The sequence below is a fragment of the Salmo salar genome, chromosome ssa19, assembly GCF_905237065.1.
Source record: "Salmo salar chromosome ssa19, Ssal_v3.1, whole genome shotgun sequence".
NCBI classification, from domain to species: domain Eukaryota; kingdom Metazoa; phylum Chordata; class Actinopteri; order Salmoniformes; family Salmonidae; genus Salmo; species Salmo salar.
This window is the reverse complement of record NC_059460.1, coordinates 42,065,597-42,088,668: the sequence shown is the minus strand read 5'-3', so window position 1 is coordinate 42,088,668 and position 23,072 is coordinate 42,065,597. Positions and strand designations below refer to the sequence as shown.

At 43.4% G+C, this 23,072-nt stretch overlaps 1 protein-coding gene across 5 annotated transcripts in view; it reads right to left on the bottom strand.

Moving 5' to 3' along the window:
- The window catches only part of pank1a (pantothenate kinase 1a), a 29,143-nt gene extending 8,916 nt beyond the window's left edge, over positions 1-20,227 (bottom strand). For 2 of the 5 annotated variants that reach the window (XM_014158033.2, XM_014158036.2), the window contains exons 1-4: positions 17,492-17,794; positions 8,073-8,425; positions 7,432-7,685; positions 597-773 (exon numbers count right to left, since the gene is read on the bottom strand). In XM_014158033.2, the coding sequence (XP_014013508.1) occupies positions 597-773; positions 7,432-7,685; positions 8,073-8,425; positions 17,492-17,519 (812 nt within the window). In that variant the 5' untranslated portion in view covers positions 17,520-17,794. Of the gene's footprint in view, positions 1-596; positions 774-1,257; positions 2,474-7,431; positions 7,686-8,072; positions 8,426-17,491; positions 17,795-19,650 lie in introns of those variants that run through there. The other 3 variants (XM_014158031.2, XM_014158032.2, XM_045702344.1) reach the window with 3 other exon arrangements.
- Positions 20,228-23,072: the final 2,845 nt, after the last annotated feature.

Below are 23,072 nucleotides of genomic sequence, written 5' to 3'. Positions count from 1 at the left end.
TCCTAATATTGAGTTGCACCTCTCCCTTTTTCCCTCAGAACAGCCTCAATTTGTCGGGGACATGGACTCTACAAGGTGTTGAAAGTGTTCCACAGGGATGCTGGCCCATGTGGACTCCAATGCTTCCCACAGTTGTGTCAAGTTGGCTGGATGTCCTTTGGGTGGTGGACCATTCTTGACACAGGAAACTGCTGAACGTGAAAAACCCAGTAGCGTTACAGTTCTTGACACGAACCAGTGCGCCTGGCACCTGCTGCCATACCACTACCATACCGCTTACATTTTTTACCTTGCTCATTAACCTTTGAATGGTACACATACATAATCCCTGTTTCAATTGTCTTAAAACGTAAAACTTATTCTTTAAACCTGTCTCCTCCACTTCATCTACACTGATTTAAAGTGGATTTAACAAGTGACATCAATAAGGGATCATAGCTTTCACCTGGATTCACCTGGTCAGTCTATGTCATGGAAAGAGCAGGCGTTCTTAATGTTTTGTACACTCAGTGTATATTATCATGGTAGATATAATGGCATATATTATCATGGTATATCCAGTATAATGTCCCAGTACTGAGTGGTCCTTTGCTCACCTGGAGGCTACAGCAGATCCTTGGAGGCTGAAACGCTCATAGTCTCCTCCGTAGATATCCTTCACCAGTTTGTCCACATTGCTGCTGTCCCCTCTGCTAGCCATATCCAGGGCCTCTTCAAACGTCTCACACCCCGTCAGCAAGCAGCACAGGCCCAGGAACGTACCCCCACCAAGACTGAGAGGAGGACACAGAGAAGGGATCAGGCCCAGGAACGTCCCCCCCACCAAGACAGAGGAACACAGGGAAGGGATCAGGCCCAGGAACGTACCCCCACCAAGACAGAGGAGGACACAGAGAAGGGATCAGGCCCAGGAACATCCCCCACCAAGACAGAGGAACACAGGGAAGGGATCAGGCCCAGGAACGTACTCCCACCAAGACAGAGGGACACACAGAGAAGGGATCAGGCCCAGGAACATACTCCCACCAAGACAGAGGGACACACAGGGAAGGGATCAGGCCCAGGAAGCATCCCCCACCAAGACAGAGGAGACACAGGGAAGGGATCAGGCCCAGGAACGTACTCCCCACCAAGACAGAGGAACACAGGGAAGGGATCAGGCCCAGGAACGTACCCCCACCAAGACAGAGGAGGAACACAGAGAAGGGATCAGGCCCAGGAACGTCCCCCACCAAGACAGAGGAGACACAGAGAAGGGATCAGGCCCAGGAACGTACCCCCACCAAGACAGAGGAGCACACAGAGAAGGGATCAGGCCCAGGAACGTCCCCCCCACCAAGACAGAGGAACACACAGAGAAGGGATCAGGCCCAGGAACGTACCCCCACCAAGACAGAGGAACACACAGAGAAGGGATCAGGCCCAGGAACGTCCCCCCCACCAAGACAGAGGAACACAGGGAAGGGATCAGGCCCAGGAACGTTACCCCCACCAAGACAGAGGAGGACACAGAGAAGGGATCAGGCCCAGGAACATAACCCCCACCAAGACAGAGGAACACAGGGAAGGGATCAGGCCCAGGAACGTCCCCCCCACCAAGACAGAGGAACACAGGGAAGGGATCAGGCCCAGGAACATACCCCCACCAAGACAGAGGAGGACACAGAGAAGGGATCAGGCCCAGGAACATACCCCCACCAAGACAGAGGAACACAGGGAAGGGATCAGGCCCAGGAACGTACTCCCACCAAGACAGAGGGACACACAGAGAAGGGATCAGGCCCAGGAACATACCCCCACCAAGACAGAGGAGACACAGAGAAGGGATCAGGCCCAGGAACGTACTCCCACCAAGACAGAGGGACACACAGAGAAGGGATCAGGCCCAGGAACGTACCCCCACCAAGACAGAGGAACACAGGGAAGGGATCAGGCCCAGGAACATCCCCCACCAAGACAGAGGAACACACAGGGAAGGGATCAGGCCCAGGAACGTACCCCCACCAAGACAGAGGAACACAGGGAAGGGATCAGGCCCAGGAACGTACCCCCACCAAGACAGAGGAGGACACAGAGAAGGGATCAGGCCCAGGAACGTACTCCCACCAAGACAGAGGGACACACAGAGAAGGGATCAGGCCCAGGAACGTCCCCCCCACCAAGACAGAGGAAGACACAGAGAAGGGATCAGGCCCAGGAACATCCCCCACCAAGACAGAGGAGGACACAGAGAAGGGATCAGGCCCAGGAACGTACTCCCACCAAGACAGAGGGACACACAGAGAAGGGATCAGGCCCAGGAACGTCCCCCCCACCAAGACAGAGGAACACACAGAGAAGGGATCAGGCCCAGGAACGTACTCCCACCAAGACAGAGGGACACACAGAGAAGGGATCAGGCCCAGGAACATCCCCCACCAAGACAGAGGAACACAGGGAAGGGATCAGGCCCAGGAACGTACCCCCACCAAGACAGAGGAGGACACAGGGAAGGGATCAGGCCCAGGAACGTCCCCCCACCAAGACAGAGGAACACAGGGAAGGGATCAGGCCCAGGAACGTACTCCCACCAAGACAGAGGAGGACACACAGAGAAGGGATCAGGCCCAGGAACATACCCCCACCAAGACAGAGGAACACAGGGAAGGGATCAGGCCCAGGAACGTACTCCCACCAAGACAGAGGGACACACAGAGAAGGGATCAGGCCCAGGAACGTGCCCCCCACCAAGACAGAGGAACACACAGAGAAGGGATTGTTGAAACAGAGCTAAGAAAGGGAGAGGAGAGGCAACTTCAAGGAAACTGAATGGACCATAGAGATCCTATTAAATGAAGTATTCTGATATCTTATTCTATGGAAAAGACTCTCCAGTAAAAACCTCAGGACCAGGAAGTATTGTTTTTTTTCCACTCAAGGTTGAAACCTAACCTGAGACATGCACATTATACTTGAATGCATTGACATCAATGGGAAATGTGTGACATTTTGTAGTTACACCCATGCGTGCTTAAAGTTAGGGTTTCATCCCTTATGCTGGGGAAGGGTCATTGAAAGGGGTCTTAAATTAATTTCCAGCAGAGGCCTAAAAAGGAGTCTCTTCTCAGCCTGAGACAGGGAGAGTTAGTGGGGGTAGGCAGAACAGGTCCCATAGGAACTGTAAGCTGACCCCAAGACCTCACGAACGGTCACAAGGCCACCAGGAACGGTCACAAGGCCACCAGGAACGGTCACAAGGCCACCAGGAACGGTCACAAGGCCACCAGGAACGGTCACAATGACCTGGGTCGGCTTTCCTTGGATACCCAAACACTTTTACCAATACAGCCAAGTTATCCTTCTTTAAAAGACCTACAGTGCCTTCAGAAATGATTTTCCACATTTTGTTGTGTTACAGCCTGAATTTAAAATGTATTAAATTGAGAATTTGTCATCACTGGCCTACACACAGTACCCAATAATGTCAAAGTGGAATTCATTACAAATGAAAAGCTGAAATGTCTTGAGTCAATATGTATTCAATAAGTATGACTACCTCATCTCTGTACCCCACAATTATCTGTAAGGTCCCTCAGTCATGCAGGGAATTTCAAACAGATTCAACCACAAAGACCAGGGAGGTTTTCCAATGCCTAGTAAAGAAGGGCACCTTTTGGTAGATGGGTAAAAATAAAATAAAAAGTAGCCATTGAATATCCCTTTGAGTATGGTGAAGTTATTCATTACACTTTGGATGGTGTATCAAGACTAGAGATGCAACAGTACACAGTATGTTGTCGAACCGTTCGATACGTCCCCTACAGTTCAATACGCATACGTGAACCGCGGAATTACGATATGCCTGTCATTTTCCTATAATTTCCAAAACGTGCTTATTGGCTGCAGACTACACGCACGTTGTATATTCAGATCCACAGAACCAGACGCGCAGCTTGTGAACAGGCTTGGCAGGCAACTGCTTGGGGCCCCAGGCCGTTAGGGGGCTCCTGAGGGCCGACAAACTTTACTCCACAGCAATGTCTCAAAATGTGGCAACCACAGTGACCGCAACCCCCTTCCCCTTAAACAACCAAGGACGATTTGCAATGAAATCTCATGAAGAAACCTCCCTAAAGGGGCCCCATGAAGAAACAAAAAACAAATATTCTCTCAGCTCCAACGTGACAATGGCGAGCATTAGCGAGACAGAGAGAAGCACATTTGAAGAGTCACCGGCGTCATTCAAATCCACTGTGTGGGAACATTTTGGATTCAGCATTCAATACGTCAATGAGGGTAAGAAGACCGTAAACAAACAAAGTACAGTCTGCAAGCGATGCTTTGCCACTGTCGGCTACTCGAGTGGAAACACTTCTAACATGTCATATACGTGGCCGTCACCCGGCCGTATCCCTTGCAGGTGGAGCTGGAGCAAGGAGAGTCCACTCGTTAGCGAAAACACAACAACCTCTCCCTGCTGCCGTCCATCAACAATTTGCTACAAATTCAGAAAAACTAAGAAATAATTGAAAGCAGTGGAAGTGGACATAGCCAAAGATTTGCAGCCCTGTTCGGTGGTTACTGACTCGGGATTTCGTCACCTGATGAAAAAAAAATTTGAACCGGGTTACAATGTCCCCTCCCGCACACATTTCAGCAGTAAAGTAATTCCCAAACTCTATGAAACACCACAGAGAGACATTGAAAAGGAAGTGACACAGACACCCTATCTAGATCTCTCCACTGATAGTTGGACCTCCAGAGCAACTCAAAGCTACCTCACTGTGACGGTTCACTATGTACTGGAAGCTTCCTCTGGTTCACTATGTTCTGGTTCACTATTTTACGGTTCACTATGTACTGGAAGCTACCTCTCTGTGACGGTTCACTATGTACTGGAAGCTACCTCTCTGTGACGGTTCACTATGTACTGGAAGCTACCTCTCTGACAGTTCGCTATGTACTGGAAGCTACCCCACTGCAACGGTTCACTACGTACTGGAAGCGGTTCACTATGTACTGGAAGCTACCTCTCTGTGACGGTTCACTATGTACTGGACGCTACTTCTCTGTGACGGTTCACTATGTACTGGACGCTACCTCTCTGTGGATTTCACCATGAGGCCAATGGTGACTTTAATGGCTGTGATAGGAGAAAACTGAGGATGGATCAACAACATTGTACTTACTCCACAATATTAACCTAAATGAACGAGTGAAAAAAAAGAAACCTGTACAAAATACAAATATTTAAAAAAATGCATCCTATTTGCAACAAAAGTAATACTGCAAGAAAATGTGTAAAAGCAACTAACTTTTTGTCCTGAATACAAAGTGTTATGTTTGGGGCAAATCCAAAAAACACATTACCTGTCACGTCCTGACCAGTTAAGGGTTATTTGTTGTTGGAGTTTGGTCAGGATGTGGCAGAGGGTATTTGTTTTATATGGTTTGGGGTGGTGGTGTAGGTAGTAGGTTGTTTTATTTATGTATTCCGAGGGTTTTGGGCGCTGCTCTGTGTTTATGTATTTCTAGGTTTAGTTAGTTAGTTGTGGGTATAGGTTCTAGGTTTGTTTTCTATGTAGAGTTAATTGGGATTGGACTCCCAATTGAAGGCAGGTGTGTTGAGTTGCCTTTGATTGGGAGTCCTATATTAGTAGGGTGTGTTTGTCTGTGTGTTTGTGGGTAATTGTTTGTGAGCACTGCGTTTATTGAGCCTGCGACACTGAGTACTGTTTATTGTTTTGTTTTTCCTGTGGATGCTTTTTGTTTTTTCCATTAAAAGAATGAGTATCCACATACCCGCTGCATTTTGGTCAATTCAACACGGCACCTTTTGTGACATTACCACTTTCCATAGTGGTGGTTGCATCATGTTAAGGGTATGCTTATAATCGGACTGGGGAGTTTTTCAGGATAAAAGAAATGAACGGAATGGAGCTAAGCATAAGCTAAATCACAGAGGAAAACCTGGTTCAGTCTGCTTTCCACCAGACATTGGGAGATGAATTCACCTTTCAGCAGGAAAATAACCTAAAACACAAGGCCAAATCTCCAAGATGATAGTAAATGGTCCTGAGCGTCCGAGTTACAGTTTTGACTTAAATCTGCTTGAAAATCAATGGCAAGACCTGAAAATGGTTGTCTAGCAATGATCAACAACCAATTTGAAAGCGCTTGAAGAATTTTTTAAAGAAAAATGGGCACTGTTGCACAATCCAGGTGTGGAAAGCTCTTATAGATAGACTCACAGCTGTAGTCGCTGCAAAACAGTGCTTGTACAAAGTATTACCTCAGGGGTGTGTAAAATAATATGTATGTAAATTAGATATTTCTGTATTTAATAAAAAAAAATTTAAGTGCTATTTTTAAAATGTTTTCACTTAGTCATTATGGGGTATTGTGTGTAGATGGGTGAGATTACAAAAATATATTTAATCCATTTTGAATCCAGGCTGTAACAAAATGTGGAATAAGTCAAGGCGTCTGAATACTTTCATAAGGCATTTTAACCGAAAGCTAAAAAATCCCATTGAAAATCTGTGGAAAGACTTGAAGATTGCTGTTCACCACCGCTTCCCATCTAACTTAACAGAGCTTGTGCAAATCTGCAAGGACAAATGGGAGAAAACCCCAAATCCCGATGTGCAAAGCTGATGCAGACACAACCAAGACGACTCAAAGTATTGACTCAGGGGTGTGAATACTCTGTATTTCATTTTCAATACATTTGCCCAAGAAAATTTCAAAAAAAACTTGTTTTCACTGTTATTATGGGGTATTTGTGTGTAGATGGGTAAGGCTGTAACAACAAAATGTGGAATAAGTCAAGGGGTATGAATATTTTCTGTTGGCACTGTAAATACCAGCATGAGCTTTGTTTCACCCCAGTGCCGTTTTCTATTTAGAGACGTTCCAAGGTTGAACTGGTGTAAATATAGACTGTCCTTGTGCAACGAGCAGACAGACAGTACCTACTGTCTAGGGAACACGATGCACATACAGCACTTCGTATTCTGATGTAGACGTTGTTCAACCTGGCTTGCTAATAACAATAAAGCAGTCTAACTATTATTCATTGTGAGTCACAATTCCAACTACAAAAAAATAGCTTAAAGTAAATGAGGAACAGCAGTTGTAAATGATTGCTTTTCTCTGTAATCTCTGTTGACATGACAACGTATGATGATTCTCTCTTCTTATGAAGAAGGCTACAGTTCCTTTCTGGGCAATGACACCCGCCATGCTATAAAACTATTTATTTGGGTCATTCACCTGGGAAAACCCAGTTCACTGCTGATAAATAACATTGATTTTGAATTGGCACTGGTGAACAGCACTGTCCTTAATAGCGTAAACATTTCAGATTTTAAACACTACCATAAATGCTGACCTTCACGGCTTTTAAAAATGTCAAATATAATCCCTGTCAGTTGTTGCTCTGTGCTTTACCTGGTACCGGTGACCCGTTTGTAGTCGTCTTTGGAGTACACAGCCAGGATGCTAACCCCAGATCCAATGTTGACCAGCAGCATAGGGAACGGGTCAGCCAGACTGCACGGTGTCTTCACACTGTTCTGGGTGTCTGATGGGTTCTCCAAGTAGTAACACTGAGGGTGGCCGTTGAAGCTCACGGAGTCCACATAGAGCAGGCCATGAATCAGACAGTCAAGCTCATCCAGCTTTAACAGCTCTAAATCAGCCATCTGTAGAGGGGGAGGAGGTGGGAATATGGTAGGGAGAGTGAAAGAAAGACAGAAAGTGGTGTGAGGCAAATCATGCAGAGTAAAATCTCAGCATGTGCATAAAGCAAACAGCAGTCAGGGTTAATGACTGGTTATATAAGAAAGCAGGTCTGGGGCCACAGAGAAGCACAGTGAACCACAATGAAGTTTATGACAGCACACCATGTTTTCGCAACACTGGTACAGTAAAGCACAGGGCTCAGAAAGTCCAGAGCCCACTGTTTAAAAACAAATAACGTATTGACACTCTCCTTGACCACTTACCGGTCTCCGGGTCACGGAGGAGAGAGAGGACAGAGAAGTCGAGGACGGTCTTTTGCCCAAAAGGAGATTCTCCCGATCACTCACCGTTCTGAAGTCATTCTCAAACTTGTAAGCCCCTCCACCAGTGGCACAGAGCGTGGTGTGAAGGCTGGAGAAGTTCTTGTCGCTGCCCATCTGGATGAAGCGGTGCATGGCCTGCGTGGGGAAACGGATGAAGTGTAGGTTGCCCGTCCGGCCACACATGGTCAGGTTCTTCAGTTCCAGGTGGACGTCTCTGACGCCCGTCTTCCCGTACGCCGTGTTGGAGGTCAAGTAGCGACGAATGCTCTTCAGGTTTTCTACCTCTTCCTGTTCCTCTTCCGCCGTGATGTCCTTAGGCTCAAAGTAGACCAGCTTCACCAGAGTACCGCCGATGTCCATCCCGAACCAGGGGAAGGCTGTCAAGGCAAAGCGTGAGATACATAATCATTGAAGGTGTTATTACCACGTTGTTTCCCTGTGCTACCAAGAGTCAAAGCACCAAACCAGTCATCAGCAAATAACCCGTCCGTCTGCATTTAAATGTCAGCTAAAATACCACGCATAATAGGACAACTGTTGACATAGGAACACACTTGAGATTTCCATCCAATGTTACTCTCACAAGGAAGCTGTGACCCGGCCTATTTCACAGGTCAGACGGCCATGTGACTGATGTGAACTAGTTCTGCGTAAGAGAGAGAGAGAACATTTCCTTGTTCCTGGTAAGTCCAGTCGTGGTGGTGGAATGGATCCAATATCTGCCTTCTAGGTTAGCCTTAGATCTATCATCATCATCATCAATATTAGCTTTACCGTGACAAAGGCCCTAGGGTATAGATAGGCCCAGGTTTGCGCCAATTGTCCATGTACTTAGTAGGAAAGAAAGACAGCGACTGTATTTTTAAATTTTTCCTCTACATTGTGTCCCATCATCTTATTTGAGATATTTCAGTGGCTGGTGGTGCCATTTTAAGTAGGTTATTTGTACATCTGTTCGCTTACACATGCAGACCAGGCAGACAGTTGGAGTAAATGTTTCATTTGTTTTATTTTTAAAACACATGTAGCCTACCCAGCCACTGTAGGCTAAATCCACAGCTACAACAGAGCTCAAGTTTCCATGGAAACCTGATTTCAAGATTCATATTTTCTATTTTGCCTGAAGTGGTGGTGTTTTTCTTTTGGGGGGGGGGGCATTACAGGGTTACTTATATTTCAGGGACTAACATTCATTGAGATGCATCACAGAATGAGGCCTCTTTGCTGGTCGACTAGTTATTCTGTTGTTCAGCAGCCTCAATGCTGGTCGACTAATTATTCTGTTGTTAAGCAGCCTCAATGCTGGTCGACTAGTTATTCTGTTGTTAAGCAGCCTCAATGCTGGTCGACTAGTTATTCTGTTGTTAAGCAGCCTCAATGCTGGTCGACTAGTTATTCTGTTGTTAAGCAGCCTGTTTGCTGGTCGACTAGTTATTCTGTTGTTAAGCAGCCTCAATGCTGGTCAACTAGTTATTCTGTTGTTAAGCAGCCTCAATGCTGGTCGACTAGTTATTCTGTTGTTAAGCAGCCTCAATGCTGGTCGACTAGTTATTCTGTTGTTAAGCAGCCTCAATGCTGGTCGACTAGTTATTCTGTTGTTAAGCAGCCTCAATGCTGGTCGACTAGTTATTCTGTTGTTAAGCAGCCTCAATGCTGGTCGACTAGTTATTCTGTTGTTAAGCAGCCTCAATGCTGGTCGACTAGTTATTCTGTTGTTAAGCAGCCTCAATGCTGGTCGACTAGTTATTCTGTTGTTCAGCAGCCTCAATGCTGGTCGACTAGTTATTCTGTTGTTCAGCAGCCTCAATGCTGGTCGACTAGTTATTCTGTTGTTAAGCAGCCTCAATGCTGGTCGACTAGTTATTCTGTTGTTAAGCAGCCTGTTTGCTGGTCGACTAGTTATTCTGTTGTTAAGCAGCCTGTTTGCTGGTCGACTAGTTATTCTGTTGTTAAGCAGCCTCAATGCTGGTCGACTAGTTATTCTGTTGTTAAGCAGCCTGTTTGCTGGTCGACTAGTTATTCTGTTGTTAAGCAGCCTCAATGCTGGTCGACTAGTTATTCTGTTGTTAAGCAGCCTGAATGCTGGTCGACTAGTTATTCTGTTGTTAAGCAGCCTGTTTGCTGGTCGACTAGTTATTCTGTTGTTAAGCAGCCTGTTTGCTGGTCGACTAGTTATTCTGTTGTTAAGCAGCCTCAATGCTGGTCGACTAGTTATTCTGTTGTTAAGCAGCCTCAATGCTGGTCGACTAGTTATTCTGTTGTTCAGCAGCCTCAATGCTGGTCGACTAGTTATTCTGTTGTTAAGCAGCCTCAATGCTGGTCGACTAGTTATTCTGTTGTTAAGCAGCCTGAATGCTGGTCGACTAGTTATTCTGTTGTTAAGCAGCCTCTATGCTGGTCGACTAGTTATTCTGTTGTTAAGCAGCCTCAATGCTGGTCGACTAGTTATTCTGTTGTTAAGCAGCCTCAATGCTGGTCGACTAGTTATTCTGTTGTTAAGCAGCCTCAATGCTGGTCGACTAGTTATTCTGTTGTTAAGCAGCCTCAATGCTGGTCGACTAGTTATTCTGTTGTTAAGCAGCCTCAATGCTGGTCGACTAGTTATTCTGTTGTTAAGCAGCCTCAATGCTGGTCGACTAGTTATTCTGTTGTTAAGCAGCCTCAATGCTGGTCGACTAGTTATTCTGTTGTTAAGCAGCCTGTTTGCTGGTTGACTAGTTATTCTGTTGTTAAGCAGCCTGTTTGCTGGTCGACTAGTTATTCTGTTGTTAAGCAGCCTGTTTGCTGGTCGACTAGTTATTCTGTTGTTAAGCAGCCTCAATGCTGGTCGACTAGTTATTCTGTTGTTAAGCAGCCTCAATGCTGGTCGACTAGTTATTCTGTTGTTAAGCAGCCTCAATGCTGGTCGACTAGTTATTCTGTTGTTAAGCAGCCTCAATGCTGGTCGACTAGTTATTCTGTTGTTAAGCAGCCTCATTGCTGGTCGACTAGTTATTCTGTTGTTAAGCAGCCTCAATGCTGGTCGACTAGTTATTCTGTTGTTAAGCAGCCTCAATGCTGGTCGACTAGTTATTCTGTTGTTAAGCAGCCTCAATGCTGGTCGACTAGTTATTCTGTTGTTAAGCAGCCTCGAATGCTGGTCGACTAGTTATTCTGTTGTTAAGCAGCCTGTTTGCTGGTCGACTAGTTATTCTGTTGTTAAGCAGCCTCAATGCTGGTCGACTAGTTATTCTGTTGTTAAGCAGCCTCTTTGCTGGTCGACTAGTTATTCTGTTGTTAAGCAGCCTGTTTGCTGGTCGACTAGTTATTCTGTTGTTAAGCAGCCTGTTTGCTGGTCGACTAGTTATTCTGTTGTTCAGCAGCCTGTTTGCTGGTCGACTAGTTATTCTGTTGTTAAGCAGCCTCAATGCTGGTCGACTAGTTATTCTGTTGTTAAGCAGCCTGTTTGCTGGTCGACTAGTTATTCTGTTGTTCAGCAGCCTCAATGCTGGTCGACTAGTTATTCTGTTGTTAAGCAGCCTCTTTGCTGGTCAAATGTCATATCTAGGTTTAGGAGAGTCACTGCCTGACAAGAGGCAAAGTCCATGTTGAGATTATGACTCCCAGAGTTTATTAGTGTGCAAGACCTCTATAAAGTGATTGTTATATAATCTGCCAGAACTGGTTATACCATATCTGATAGGATTCCATGAAAACAGACTGGGAAGTGAACCCTCAACTAATAGTGACACCAAGGTCTACCGCTACAACCATTCCTTAGCTTGAAGGACCTAACCCTAACAACTGACTGAATGAGACCAGGGCCTACCGTTCCAACCATTCCTTAGCTTGAAGGACCTAACCCTAACAACTGACTGAATGAGACCAGGGCCTACCGTTCCAACCATTCCTTAGCTTGAAGGACCTAACCCTAACAACTGACTGAATGAGACCAGGGTCTACCGTTACGACCATTCCTTAGCTTGAAGGACCTAACCCTAACAACTGACTGAATGAGACCAGGGCCTACTGTTCCAACCATTCCTTAGGTTGATGGATTACTAGATGAGAGGCAAACCAGCCTCCCGAGTAGAGGAATCAATCTTTATGGGGGAGCAGGGCTCGGGGCAGGTGGGGTAGTAGAATCATTATTTATGAGGGAGCAGGGCTAGGGGCAGGTGGGGTAGTAGAATCATTATTTTTCAGGGAGCACATGAAAGTCACCCCACCAGTGAGACTCCTGCCCTGTCCAGCTGTAGGAGTTGTGTGTGTGTGTGTGAGTGACTGAGTGAGAATAGAGTTGGAATTTGGTTTACTTTCTTAATTGACTGGAATGGAGTTCAGGTTGGAGTCTACCATACTCCAACCTTCCTCTTGATTTCCATTATAAACCAAGAGACCAGAACCCAACCTTCATTGGATCGTATTATTGTGTTGATTGTATTGTGTAATGTTGTGTTGATTGCTAATGCCTTCTTGGACAGGTCTCAAAACAGTGCCTCTCAATGGGCTTTCCTGGTGAATAAAGGTTAAATAAAAAAAAGAAGTAAAATTGACCTACACATAGCAGTGAAATCTGTGTCCGTGTCCACAAAACGTGTTAATCATCTGTGAACTATAACTAGTGGTAGAAAATGTACCTGACCGATGGTACCTGGTTTCTAATCTGAGATCTCTCTTTATGAGAGCCGTTCTGTGCAAAGATAACCACACTTTCAAAACTGTGGTTATAGCCAAGCGGTTGTCTAAACGTGTCTAATTTTGAATTTTCTGCAGTGGCTGCCAAATAACCTGCTGTGGTGTCATGATTAATTGATACTAAAAAGTTATAGCATATTTAAGTTGCTTATTGTTCAATTCATTACCAGCTGAGATGTAGGCAAATTGGAAAAGTGTTTTCTTTAACCAACTGATGCAGTACTTCATGCAATATTCCTGGGTAGATAACCTATAGCTATAATAATCAATGGTAAATGTTAGACTTGAGGTTATCCAAATGACAGCTCAGCAAGAATGTTGAGGGCATTGCCAAGCTGAATGTGCAATATTAATCTTGTGTAATAGGCTATAGCACTTCAGATCAGAGCCAATTTGAAATCTCTATAATTACACTGATATTGATCACACCATTTAGGTACATTTTGTGTTCCAGATATGTTCATCTATAGCCTCAGTTTGTATTTACATTATAGTCATTTAGCAGACAATTATCCAGAGCGACTTACAGGAGCTATTAGAGTTACATGCCTTGCTCACAGGCACATCAACACATTTTTCACCTAGTCATCTCAGGGATTTGAACCAGCAACGTTCGCCGCTCTTAACCACTAGGCTACCTGCCACCCCGTATGCCTTTTATGTGACTACATGCTGCATGGCATTAGACATAGTTAGTGGTTTAAATCATATAGTTGATGTTTTAAATGGCTTCAGTGAACTTGAAGTATGCATTGCAACATGAGCATGTGAAAAATCTCAAGGTCAGACCCATCAAATGGCACCCAAGATCACCATTGAGATTTGAAACACCGGATTAATTATTAACCAACATATAGGCTTTGTTGTAAACATTAGGCTCTTTCCAAACACCTTTCGGAATACTGATACCATAATACACTGGAAAATACCAAGACATTACCTGCTGGTGTGGATGGGAGCTTCCACTTGAAATCTCATTGAGGTACCTCTAAAATAGTGGTTCCCAAACTGTGGGGCGTGCCCATTAATGAACTCGGTCCAGCTTTCAATTTACTCTTGAAAGTTGTAATAGTAGAATCCTCTTGTCATGTCAGTCATTGCATACCTTAGAGAGCTATGTATAACTTGCCAAAAAAAACAACTAGCCAATGTCAGCTAACATTTGTTAGCTAGGTTTTGTAGACCATAGATTTTGTTGTAATGTTTGAGCTACTCAAATATCACAATAATACACATTAGACATGGCAAAATGTATAGAATTGTAACAAAATTAGCTTTAAAACTGCTAAATGTTCTCTGCACCTCATGACAAAATGTGTAGAATTGCAGAAAATAAGCTTTAAAACCTGCTAATTTTTCATGAACAGTGCTTGTGCCCATAAAAATAGACATGGGGCACAGGATGTTTTCGAATGCTAGAAGGTTTGGGAAGTTTGGGAACCCCTCCTCTAAAAACAGAGGGGGGGACTTGCAACCAACCTGGACTCAGGGGTAGACATAACATAGTAAATGTAAATCCGAGACACTCCAATTAGTATGATATGTTACAATTCATATGGTGTGTATTAACCTGTTAGGGCTAGGGGGCAGTATTGACACGGCTGGATAAAAAACGTACCCGATTTAATCTGGTTACTACTCCTGCCCAGTAACGAGAATATGCATATAATTATTGGCTTTGGATAGAAAACACTCCAAAGTTTCTAAAACTGTTTGAATGGTGTCTGTGAGTATAACAGAACTCAAATGGCAGGTCAAAACCTGAGAGATTCCTTTACAGGAAGTGGCCTGTCTGACCATTTATTGTCTTTCTTTGACATCTCATTCAATTACAAAGGATCTCTGCGGTAACGTGACACTTCCCACGGCTCCAATAGGCTCTCAGAGCCCGGGAAAAAGCTGAATGTCGTCATTCCAGCCCCAGGCTGAAACACATTATCGCCTGTCTCAAGTGGCCGATCAAGGGACTGTGGGCTTAGGCGCGTGCACTGGCCGCCCCCCGTCTTTGTGTTTTTTCCTCTGTTTTCCGAAAAGGAGATTCCCGGTCGGAATATTATCGCTTTTTTTTACGAGATAAATTGCATAAAAATTGATTTTAAACAGCGGTTGACATGCTTCGAAGTACGGTAATGGAATATTTCGAATTTTTTGGTCACGAATTGCGCCATGCGCGCGACCCTGATTTACCATTTCGGATAGTGTCTGGGACGCACGAACAAAACGCCGCTATTCGGATATAACGATGGATTATTTTGGACCAAACCAACATTTGTTATTGAAGTAGCAGTCCTGGGAGTGCATTCTGACGAAGACAACAAAAGGTAATCAAACTTTTATAATAGTAAATCTGATTTTGGTGAAGGCTAAACTTGCCGGGTGTCTAAATTGCTAGACCGTGATGGCTGGGCTATGTACTTAGAATATTGCAAAATGTGCTTTCACCAAAAAGCAATTTTAAAATCGGACATATCGAGTGCATAGAGGAGTTCTGTATCTATAATTCTTAAAATAATTGTTATGCTTTTTGTGAACTTTTATCGTGAGTAATTTAGTAAATTGTTAGTAAATTCCCCGGAAGTTTGCGGGGGGTATGCTAGTTCTGAACGTCACATGCTAATGTAAAAAGGCGCGATTTTCAAAACCTTAAAAATCCTATTACTTCAATTTCTCAAACATATGACTATTTTACAGCTATTTAAAGACAAGACTCTCGTTAATCTAACCACACTGTCCGATTTCAAAAAGGCTTTACAACGAAAGCAAAACATTAGATTATGTCAGCAGAGTACCAAGCCAGAAATAATCAGACACCCATTTTTCAAGCCAGCATATAATGTCACCAAAACCCAGAAGACAGCTAAATGCAGCACTCACCTTTGATGATCTTCATCAGATGACAACCCTAGGACATTATGTTATACAATACATGCATGTTTTGTTCAATCAAGTTCATATTTATATCAAAAACCAGCTTTTTACATTAGCATGTGACGTTCAGAACTAGCATACCCCCGCAAACTTCCGGGGAATTTACTAACAGTTTGCTAAATTACTCACGATAAACGTTCACAAAAAGCATAACAATTATTTTAAGAATTATAGATACATTACTCCTCTATGCACTCGATATGTCCGATTTTAAAATAGCTTTTCGGATGAAGCACATTTTGCAATATTCTAAGTACATAGCCCGGCATCACAGGGCTAGTTATTTAGACACCCACGCAGTTCAGCCTTCACCAAAATCACATTTCCTATAAGAAAAATGTTCTTACCTTTCTTGTTCTTCGTCAGAATGCAGTCCCAGGACTTCTTCTTCAATAACAAATGTAGGTTTGGTCCCAAATAATCCATCATTATATCCAAACAGCGACGTTTTGTTCGTGAGTTCTAGACACTATCAGAATGGTAATCCACGGTCACGAGCATAGCGCATAGCGTGACAAAAAATGTCTAAATATTCCATTACCGTACTTCGAAGCATGTCAACCGCTGTTTAAAACCAATTTTTATGCCATTTATCTCGTAGAAAAGCGATAATATTCCGACCGGGAATCTGCAATAAACTAAACAGCCGAATTAAAATACTCCACGGGGGCTAATCGGCGCACGCGCCTCACTCCATTGTCACCTAATGGGACACTTGAATAAGATGATAATCTGTTTCAGCCTGAGGCTGCCTCGTCAACCTTCATGATTTTCCCGCGTCCTGAGAGCCTATTGGAGCCCTGGGAATTGTCACGTTACAGCTAAGATCCTTACTTTTCAATAAACAGATGCAAGACGCACGACTCCTTGTCAGACAGGCCACTTCCTGCATGAAACCTTGTCAGGTTTTTGCCTGCCATAGGAGTTCTGTTATACTCACAGACACCATTCAAACAGTTTTAGAAACTTCAGGGTGTGTTCTATCCAAACCTGAACAATAATATGCATATTCTAGCTTCTGAGTTGGTGTAGGAGGCAGTTAAAAATGGGCACATATTTTTTTCCAAAATTCTCAATACTGCCCCCTAGCCCAAACAGGTTAAGAGAATTGCGGGAAAACAGTACCCGACAGTTGGGGGTGAAGGACACTGTCTACCAGTGTAGAGTTAGCTACCGTTGTTACCCCCGCCCATTCTTCTGTGGAGTTTATCGACAGCTGGCATCCAACATGATTGTGCATTAATGACCCCTACTTTACTGGAGCGCCCCCGCCTCCCACCTGTGCTAACTTACAAATGATTCAATGAAAGTATAATGAGGGGTTGCTGCAGATGCAGGAATGCCTCAAATTGGGTGCCGCAATTGCACCCTTCTCGACCAACCACCCTACTTCCGTTTTTTCCTTAATTAACCTTTTGTCTTATGTAAAGGTAACATGTCATACTAGTTTGAGTGTCCTGGATTTATCTTTACTATGTTACGTCTAGTCTATGAGACCAGGCTGGCGCGACAACTAGGACACAGCAGACAATTCTCTCTCTCAGGTCTAACACAATTAGAGATGGAGCAGAGGAATGCCGACTAGCATGCTAAGCCAGTGGACCGCTGAACTTGCCCTAGGTCTTTTCTAGAAAGAAACTCAGCTCAACAACACCGAAGAGAATGTTTCACAATGTCACAGAGATTGTTGTTCAATAATGGCAGTTCAGAAGTGCCCTACTTGTGACAACAAGTGTAATCTACGCTGACAAATTAACACTTTACCCGATTCCCATCAAATGTTCTAGTTTCGTGAGTCTGACATTCCACCTTCATGTAAACAATAGCAAACAACTTACCTGGCTTCTTTACATTTCTCAGCTTCATGGTGATGCACTCAGGTGCATTCAAAAACACTTATTAATACCCGAAAAAAATACAGGCATGCAAAGTTAAGATCAGTGTTTACAATTATTTTAGATTCCTCAGTTTATACAGCAAAGAAAACGCAACTTTTTTTGCACTGTGACTTCGACTAAAAGTTTGAACTTCTTTAACAGCATCCTAGAAACCAGGGAAAGGGAATTTTGTACATTTGGGGGCGGTGTCCTGGCTCTTTAACCCAGCCTTGCGGAGACAGAGGGCGGCCGCTAATTGGCCGAAGTACGCCAAGCCTTCTTATCAGGAGCGATTTCAGCACAACTTCTGACTGAGAAGACACCAATCACGGTGCACCCATTGCAAAAACAAAAGGAGTCACATAGTTTCTAAAACAACGTAGCTGGAACTAACAATAGCTAATATCCAGGACATTATCCTTAAGATTATGAGAAAAAATTGTTGGTTTGCTGACAGACAAAAGCAGTCATGATAGTCGCAGTGCCTTGAATCAGAATCGCCTTTATTCGCCAAGCACATTTACAATGTGTTACACTAAGTGCCTACCCGGACTTTGACTTGGTTAATTTGTGCTGCTATAACAGTCCCTCTCCTCGCCCCTACCTGGGCTCGAACCAGGGATCCTCTGCACACATCGACAACAGCCACCCTCGAAGCATCGTTCCACAAAAACCGCGGCCCTTGCACAACAAGGGGAACAACTACTTACATTTACATTTTAGTCATTTAGCAGACGCTCTTATCCAGAGCGACTTACAGTACTTCAATGTCTCAGAGCGAGTGACCGCTAACTAGCTAGCCATTTCACATTGGTTACACTGCCAGCAATGTAGGCTATAGCTGATGATGGAAACTTTGAATCCATCAACTACCTAGCGATAGTAGGCCTACAGTATTTACTGTACAATGACACGTGCAGCGACCCAAAACACCGTGGCTGCATTGCAAACCCATACGATTATACAAGATGTATATTCCATGCATAGCTATGGCCAGCTGACTTATGCAACTTCTCTACATTCAACTACCTGCAGCATGCATGTAACCGGGTCGGTATAATTTGTGGAACGTTCCAACAGGAATCTGTTCCAAAAACGGTGTAATTTTTAAATACATTTTTTTCTTTTTATTTCACCTTTATTTAACCAGGTAGGCAAATTGAGAACAAGTTCTCATTTACAACTGCGACAAGATAAAGCAAAGCAGTTCGACACATACAACACAGAGTTACACATGGAGTAAAACAAACATACAGTCAATAATACAGTACAAAAATAACAAGGTTGCCAACAAGCAACGCAATTTGGTTAAGTTTTTCATTCACCACGTTTATTCCGAAAAATGTCTTCTCACTCTGGTGACAAACATTAAGAATAGGCTACGTGGTGAGTTGGTGCCTATTCGTCAGCTAGTTAGCTAGGTGAATTGATCATGCTACTTTACACTATGGACAAACATTAAGAATAAGCTACGTGGTGAGTTGGTGCCTATTCGTCAGCTAGTTAGCTAGGTGAATTGATCATGCTACTTTACACTATGGACAAACATTAAGAATAAGCTACGTGGTGAGTTGGTGCCTATTCGTCAGCTAGTTAGCTAGGTGAATTGATCATGCTACTTTGTATACGTTGTTGGAACGTTTGACAAATTATACCCACCCCATGTAACCTAGTGGTTTTCAAACATCTCCCCGGGGACACCCATGCGTTTCACAATGTTATAGCCCTGAACTAGCTCACCTGATTCACCTATTTAAGTGCTTGCTGAGTAGTTTACAAGTTGCATCAGGTGTGAATGTGATAGCAGTGGAAGAATAGTTAAAATAGATGGAATGGCTTGGGGGGGTCACCGAGGAAAATGCTTGAAAACCCCTGATGAAAGGCTAATGTAACATATTGTAATGCAACAGCAGGGAGCAGGACTCGAACCGTCGACCTTCTAGCCCGAGGTCCGGCGCGCTATCCACTGTGCCGCAAAAACATGCTCGAACGGCAGTCGATTTCCGCGTTTATAAACCCAGGGTCATTACACTATTGTAATTGTGTTATTTGACGAATAAACCCATAAATTACTAAATACAAAATGTACACCTGCAAAACCCATTGACAGCGACACTTACGCGGTCTGTTCCTCTTCACTGATTCAACTCTTCTTCGTAACCTGCATCTTTTCGCAGGGGAGGACCCATTGGCTTCGACGTCATCGGTATGCAGATAATGGCAGTGTTCAACGTTGCTCGTACCGCCACTACAATTTCCACTTGAATTGTATGCATTGCATCCACCGTTGCTAGCCTGAGAATGAAACCCTCTTTGCAGTCCATTGGCATAACACGATCCCGACCCGTTTTTATCGATAATTGATTTGGCTTTATCCATTGTTGCAGCTAACTGGCTACGTATGATAGAAGGCGTGATACCAAGCTAAAGGAGACGAGCTGCTATCACTATAGCTGACATTGGCTCATGCGAAAAAATGCAACCCTGCGCACACGCTCAATACAGTTTAATATGAAATTGCTCTTAAATGGTAGAACATATTTATCCGCTCTTGGTACCGATAACTTTTATTCTGTTGATAAAAAAAGTGTGAAGACCTATCCGCTAAAACACGGTTTGGTCGAGGTCACTGTCGGTCATTTCCCCCACTTTTACCGTCCGCCGCCGGAGTCAAACTGCCGGGTTGTTCGCTAGCTAGTTACGTCACACATAATGGCTCCTCGAACCCGTTTACCCTCTCCAGGGGACACAGGCAATGCGCTCCTGGTCTGTACAGAAAATACAACCAAGCGTTCAGGTTTACATGCCTAAAAAGTAGAACAGACGTGTTATAGCCTAGGCAATGGATAATCTAATTATTGTTAGATTATTAAATGTTATTCCCTCTGGATGCAACGTTCAGCCATGGCTCTGCCATATTTATAGGTATGCATTAAGCAATGGTCATGCATGCTGTTAGTAGCCTAGACAGTAATGTTGACATGATTTATAACATGACCAGCTGTGATGAACATTTTCCTAGGTGTGTCAAAACTGACTCAGATGGAGAAGCTGTTTACTTCTCGCTATGTCATGTTGTTTTTCCCAAACCTTGCTTTTCACATGTGATTATGAAGCTTTGTTTACACCTGTGCATCTCTGTGGGTCAGAGGTAAATGGTGAGTTATTGATACTTTGTAACCTATATAATGAGGAAACTGTCAGAGTGCATCTTTGGGTGTTGCCATCATTACCTTCTGTTTTGTTTTGGCACAAACTATCCTAGGACAAACTGATGGGATTGTTCCTCACATTTATTTTTAAGTGGTTCTTATCTAGGCACACACTAACATTTGGTCTGAGGTGAGGTTGATATATATGATTTTCAGAATATCTATTTATGAGAAGTTATATTATTTTGCCGTAGGTCTACTGTGAACAGACAGTACAGTCAAATATTCAGAGTGGAAATGGTTGCGTAATAGCCTTGCAGACCAACCTGTTGCTCATATACTTGCGTCATGATTAGAACTAGGCTACTGAGGACAGGCTACGCAGGTTCATGAGTGAAACTGTTCCAAGTCCTAAAGCTCTCTATACCCTAGTTTCAGTAGTTGGTGAGACTGATTAATTACTGTGTAGTTAAATGATGTATTTTAAAGTAGTGTTAATTTAGTATTTCAATCAGTTGTTTATTTATTTAGCAGACTATAAATCTTTTGTATGCCTACTGCCTACAAATGAAGCTTTTAGCGGCAATTGTGTGTAGGCTACTAATATGAAATAACCAAACCAAACAAGGGCCAGGTTTTAATCCAATCACAGATTATGGACATTGAGGTTTTTAAAGGCAATTTCCGATTGAGCCGACATATAGCCTTGGCTAAACTACAGCGTTTACTCTGAAGCGTGGGAACATTGACTTTAAAACCCATAACAATTATTTGATGAAAAATGACTTTACTGTTATTAGCCCATACAAACATATTGAATAACAGATTCACTATATGGAACAACAGATAGCCCCCCCAAAAAAGCAAAAGGAAGTTTGTTCTGGTGTCTGTCCTATATCTGAGAGATGTAAGAAAGATCAGGATTTAAACATATATATATATATATATATATATAAAACATGTATTTAACCCCTTATACAGTCTCAATATATACTTCCATTCATCTTTACAACTGGTGGGGGTGGGACTTTCAGAGTGTCTTGTGAGGCCTGTAGAAGTTCTAGAGTCTCACCTTTCCACAGAGGGGACATATTAGTGTGTAGCCCAAACTGTTGGGACACTACAGACAGAGGTTGGCAGATCGGCGACTTCAGAAGAGTCTCCTGACACTTGTGGAGGTCGTAGATCAAAACGGAGAACATCACCGTGTTCTTGAGAGTCTCATCTTTCCATAGAAAGGTCATATTAATATTAAACGATACAGACCTTTTTCGTGAGAAGAACAATTTTCTGGATGCCTACTGGTCTGACAAACACTGCTCTAACTCTGTCTTTCACTGCAGATAGGGCTCATCTCTAGCTTAAACTGACTGATTTTCTATGGGGATTTTTTATTATTATACTAATTTGATTTTCACTGTGGTGCGGACATTGAGTCCACATTCTTTTTTTTAAGCTATAATGACCCTCCGCCTATATGCACACCAGTGTGTGATAGTCGGATTGCTCTGTCTGCACTATGTAACAAGTGCCTGAAAGGATATTATTTGTGTCTGCTGAAATCAAAAAGTTTGTTTTACTCTAATCATCGGTTTCACCCTAAGAGAGATTTTATCCTTGTCTTGTCCATGTCCGTAATCTTTGTAGGATTTACACTACCGTTCAAAAGTTTGGGGTCACTTACAAACTTACTTACAGCTACAATAGTCATTTAGAACATTAACAATGTCTACACTGTATTTCTGATCAATTTGATGTTATTTTAATGGACAAAAAATATGTGCTTTTCTGTCAAAAACAAAGACATTTCTTAGTGACCCCAAACTTTTGAATGGTAGTATACATGTCCATGTGCTGTTTCTGTCATATTTGCATCACAAATGTCTTGTGAATGAGACTCATTAAGCATGTAGCCTATGAGAATTGGAGTATCAAATAGGCTTGGTGTAGAATAGGCTTTCACCTGGTCCCGTGTGGCTCAGTTGGTAGAGCATGGTGTTTGCAACGCCAGGGTTGTGGGTTCGATTCCCACAGGGGACCAGTGTGAGAAATAAATACAAATAAAATAAATGTATCAACTGTATGCATTCATACTGTAAGTCGCTCTGGATAAGCGTCTGCTAAATGACTGAAATGTAAACTGAGTTGTGACTTGTGTTGGGAGAAACTGTAATATTAAAACCATCTAGTGGCCAGAAGCATGAAGTGGTAGAGTGACCTTAGAACAAATGGGCTGCCCTTTATATTTGGGACATGTTATCTTTGATGTTTAATTACCCTCATAACCAGCAGCTCCTGAACAAACTCCCAGAACTAAAGAAAGAAGATATTCCAAAGTGTCACATCAACCATAGAATGCAACAGATCACCTTTTCAATAAGATTTGACAG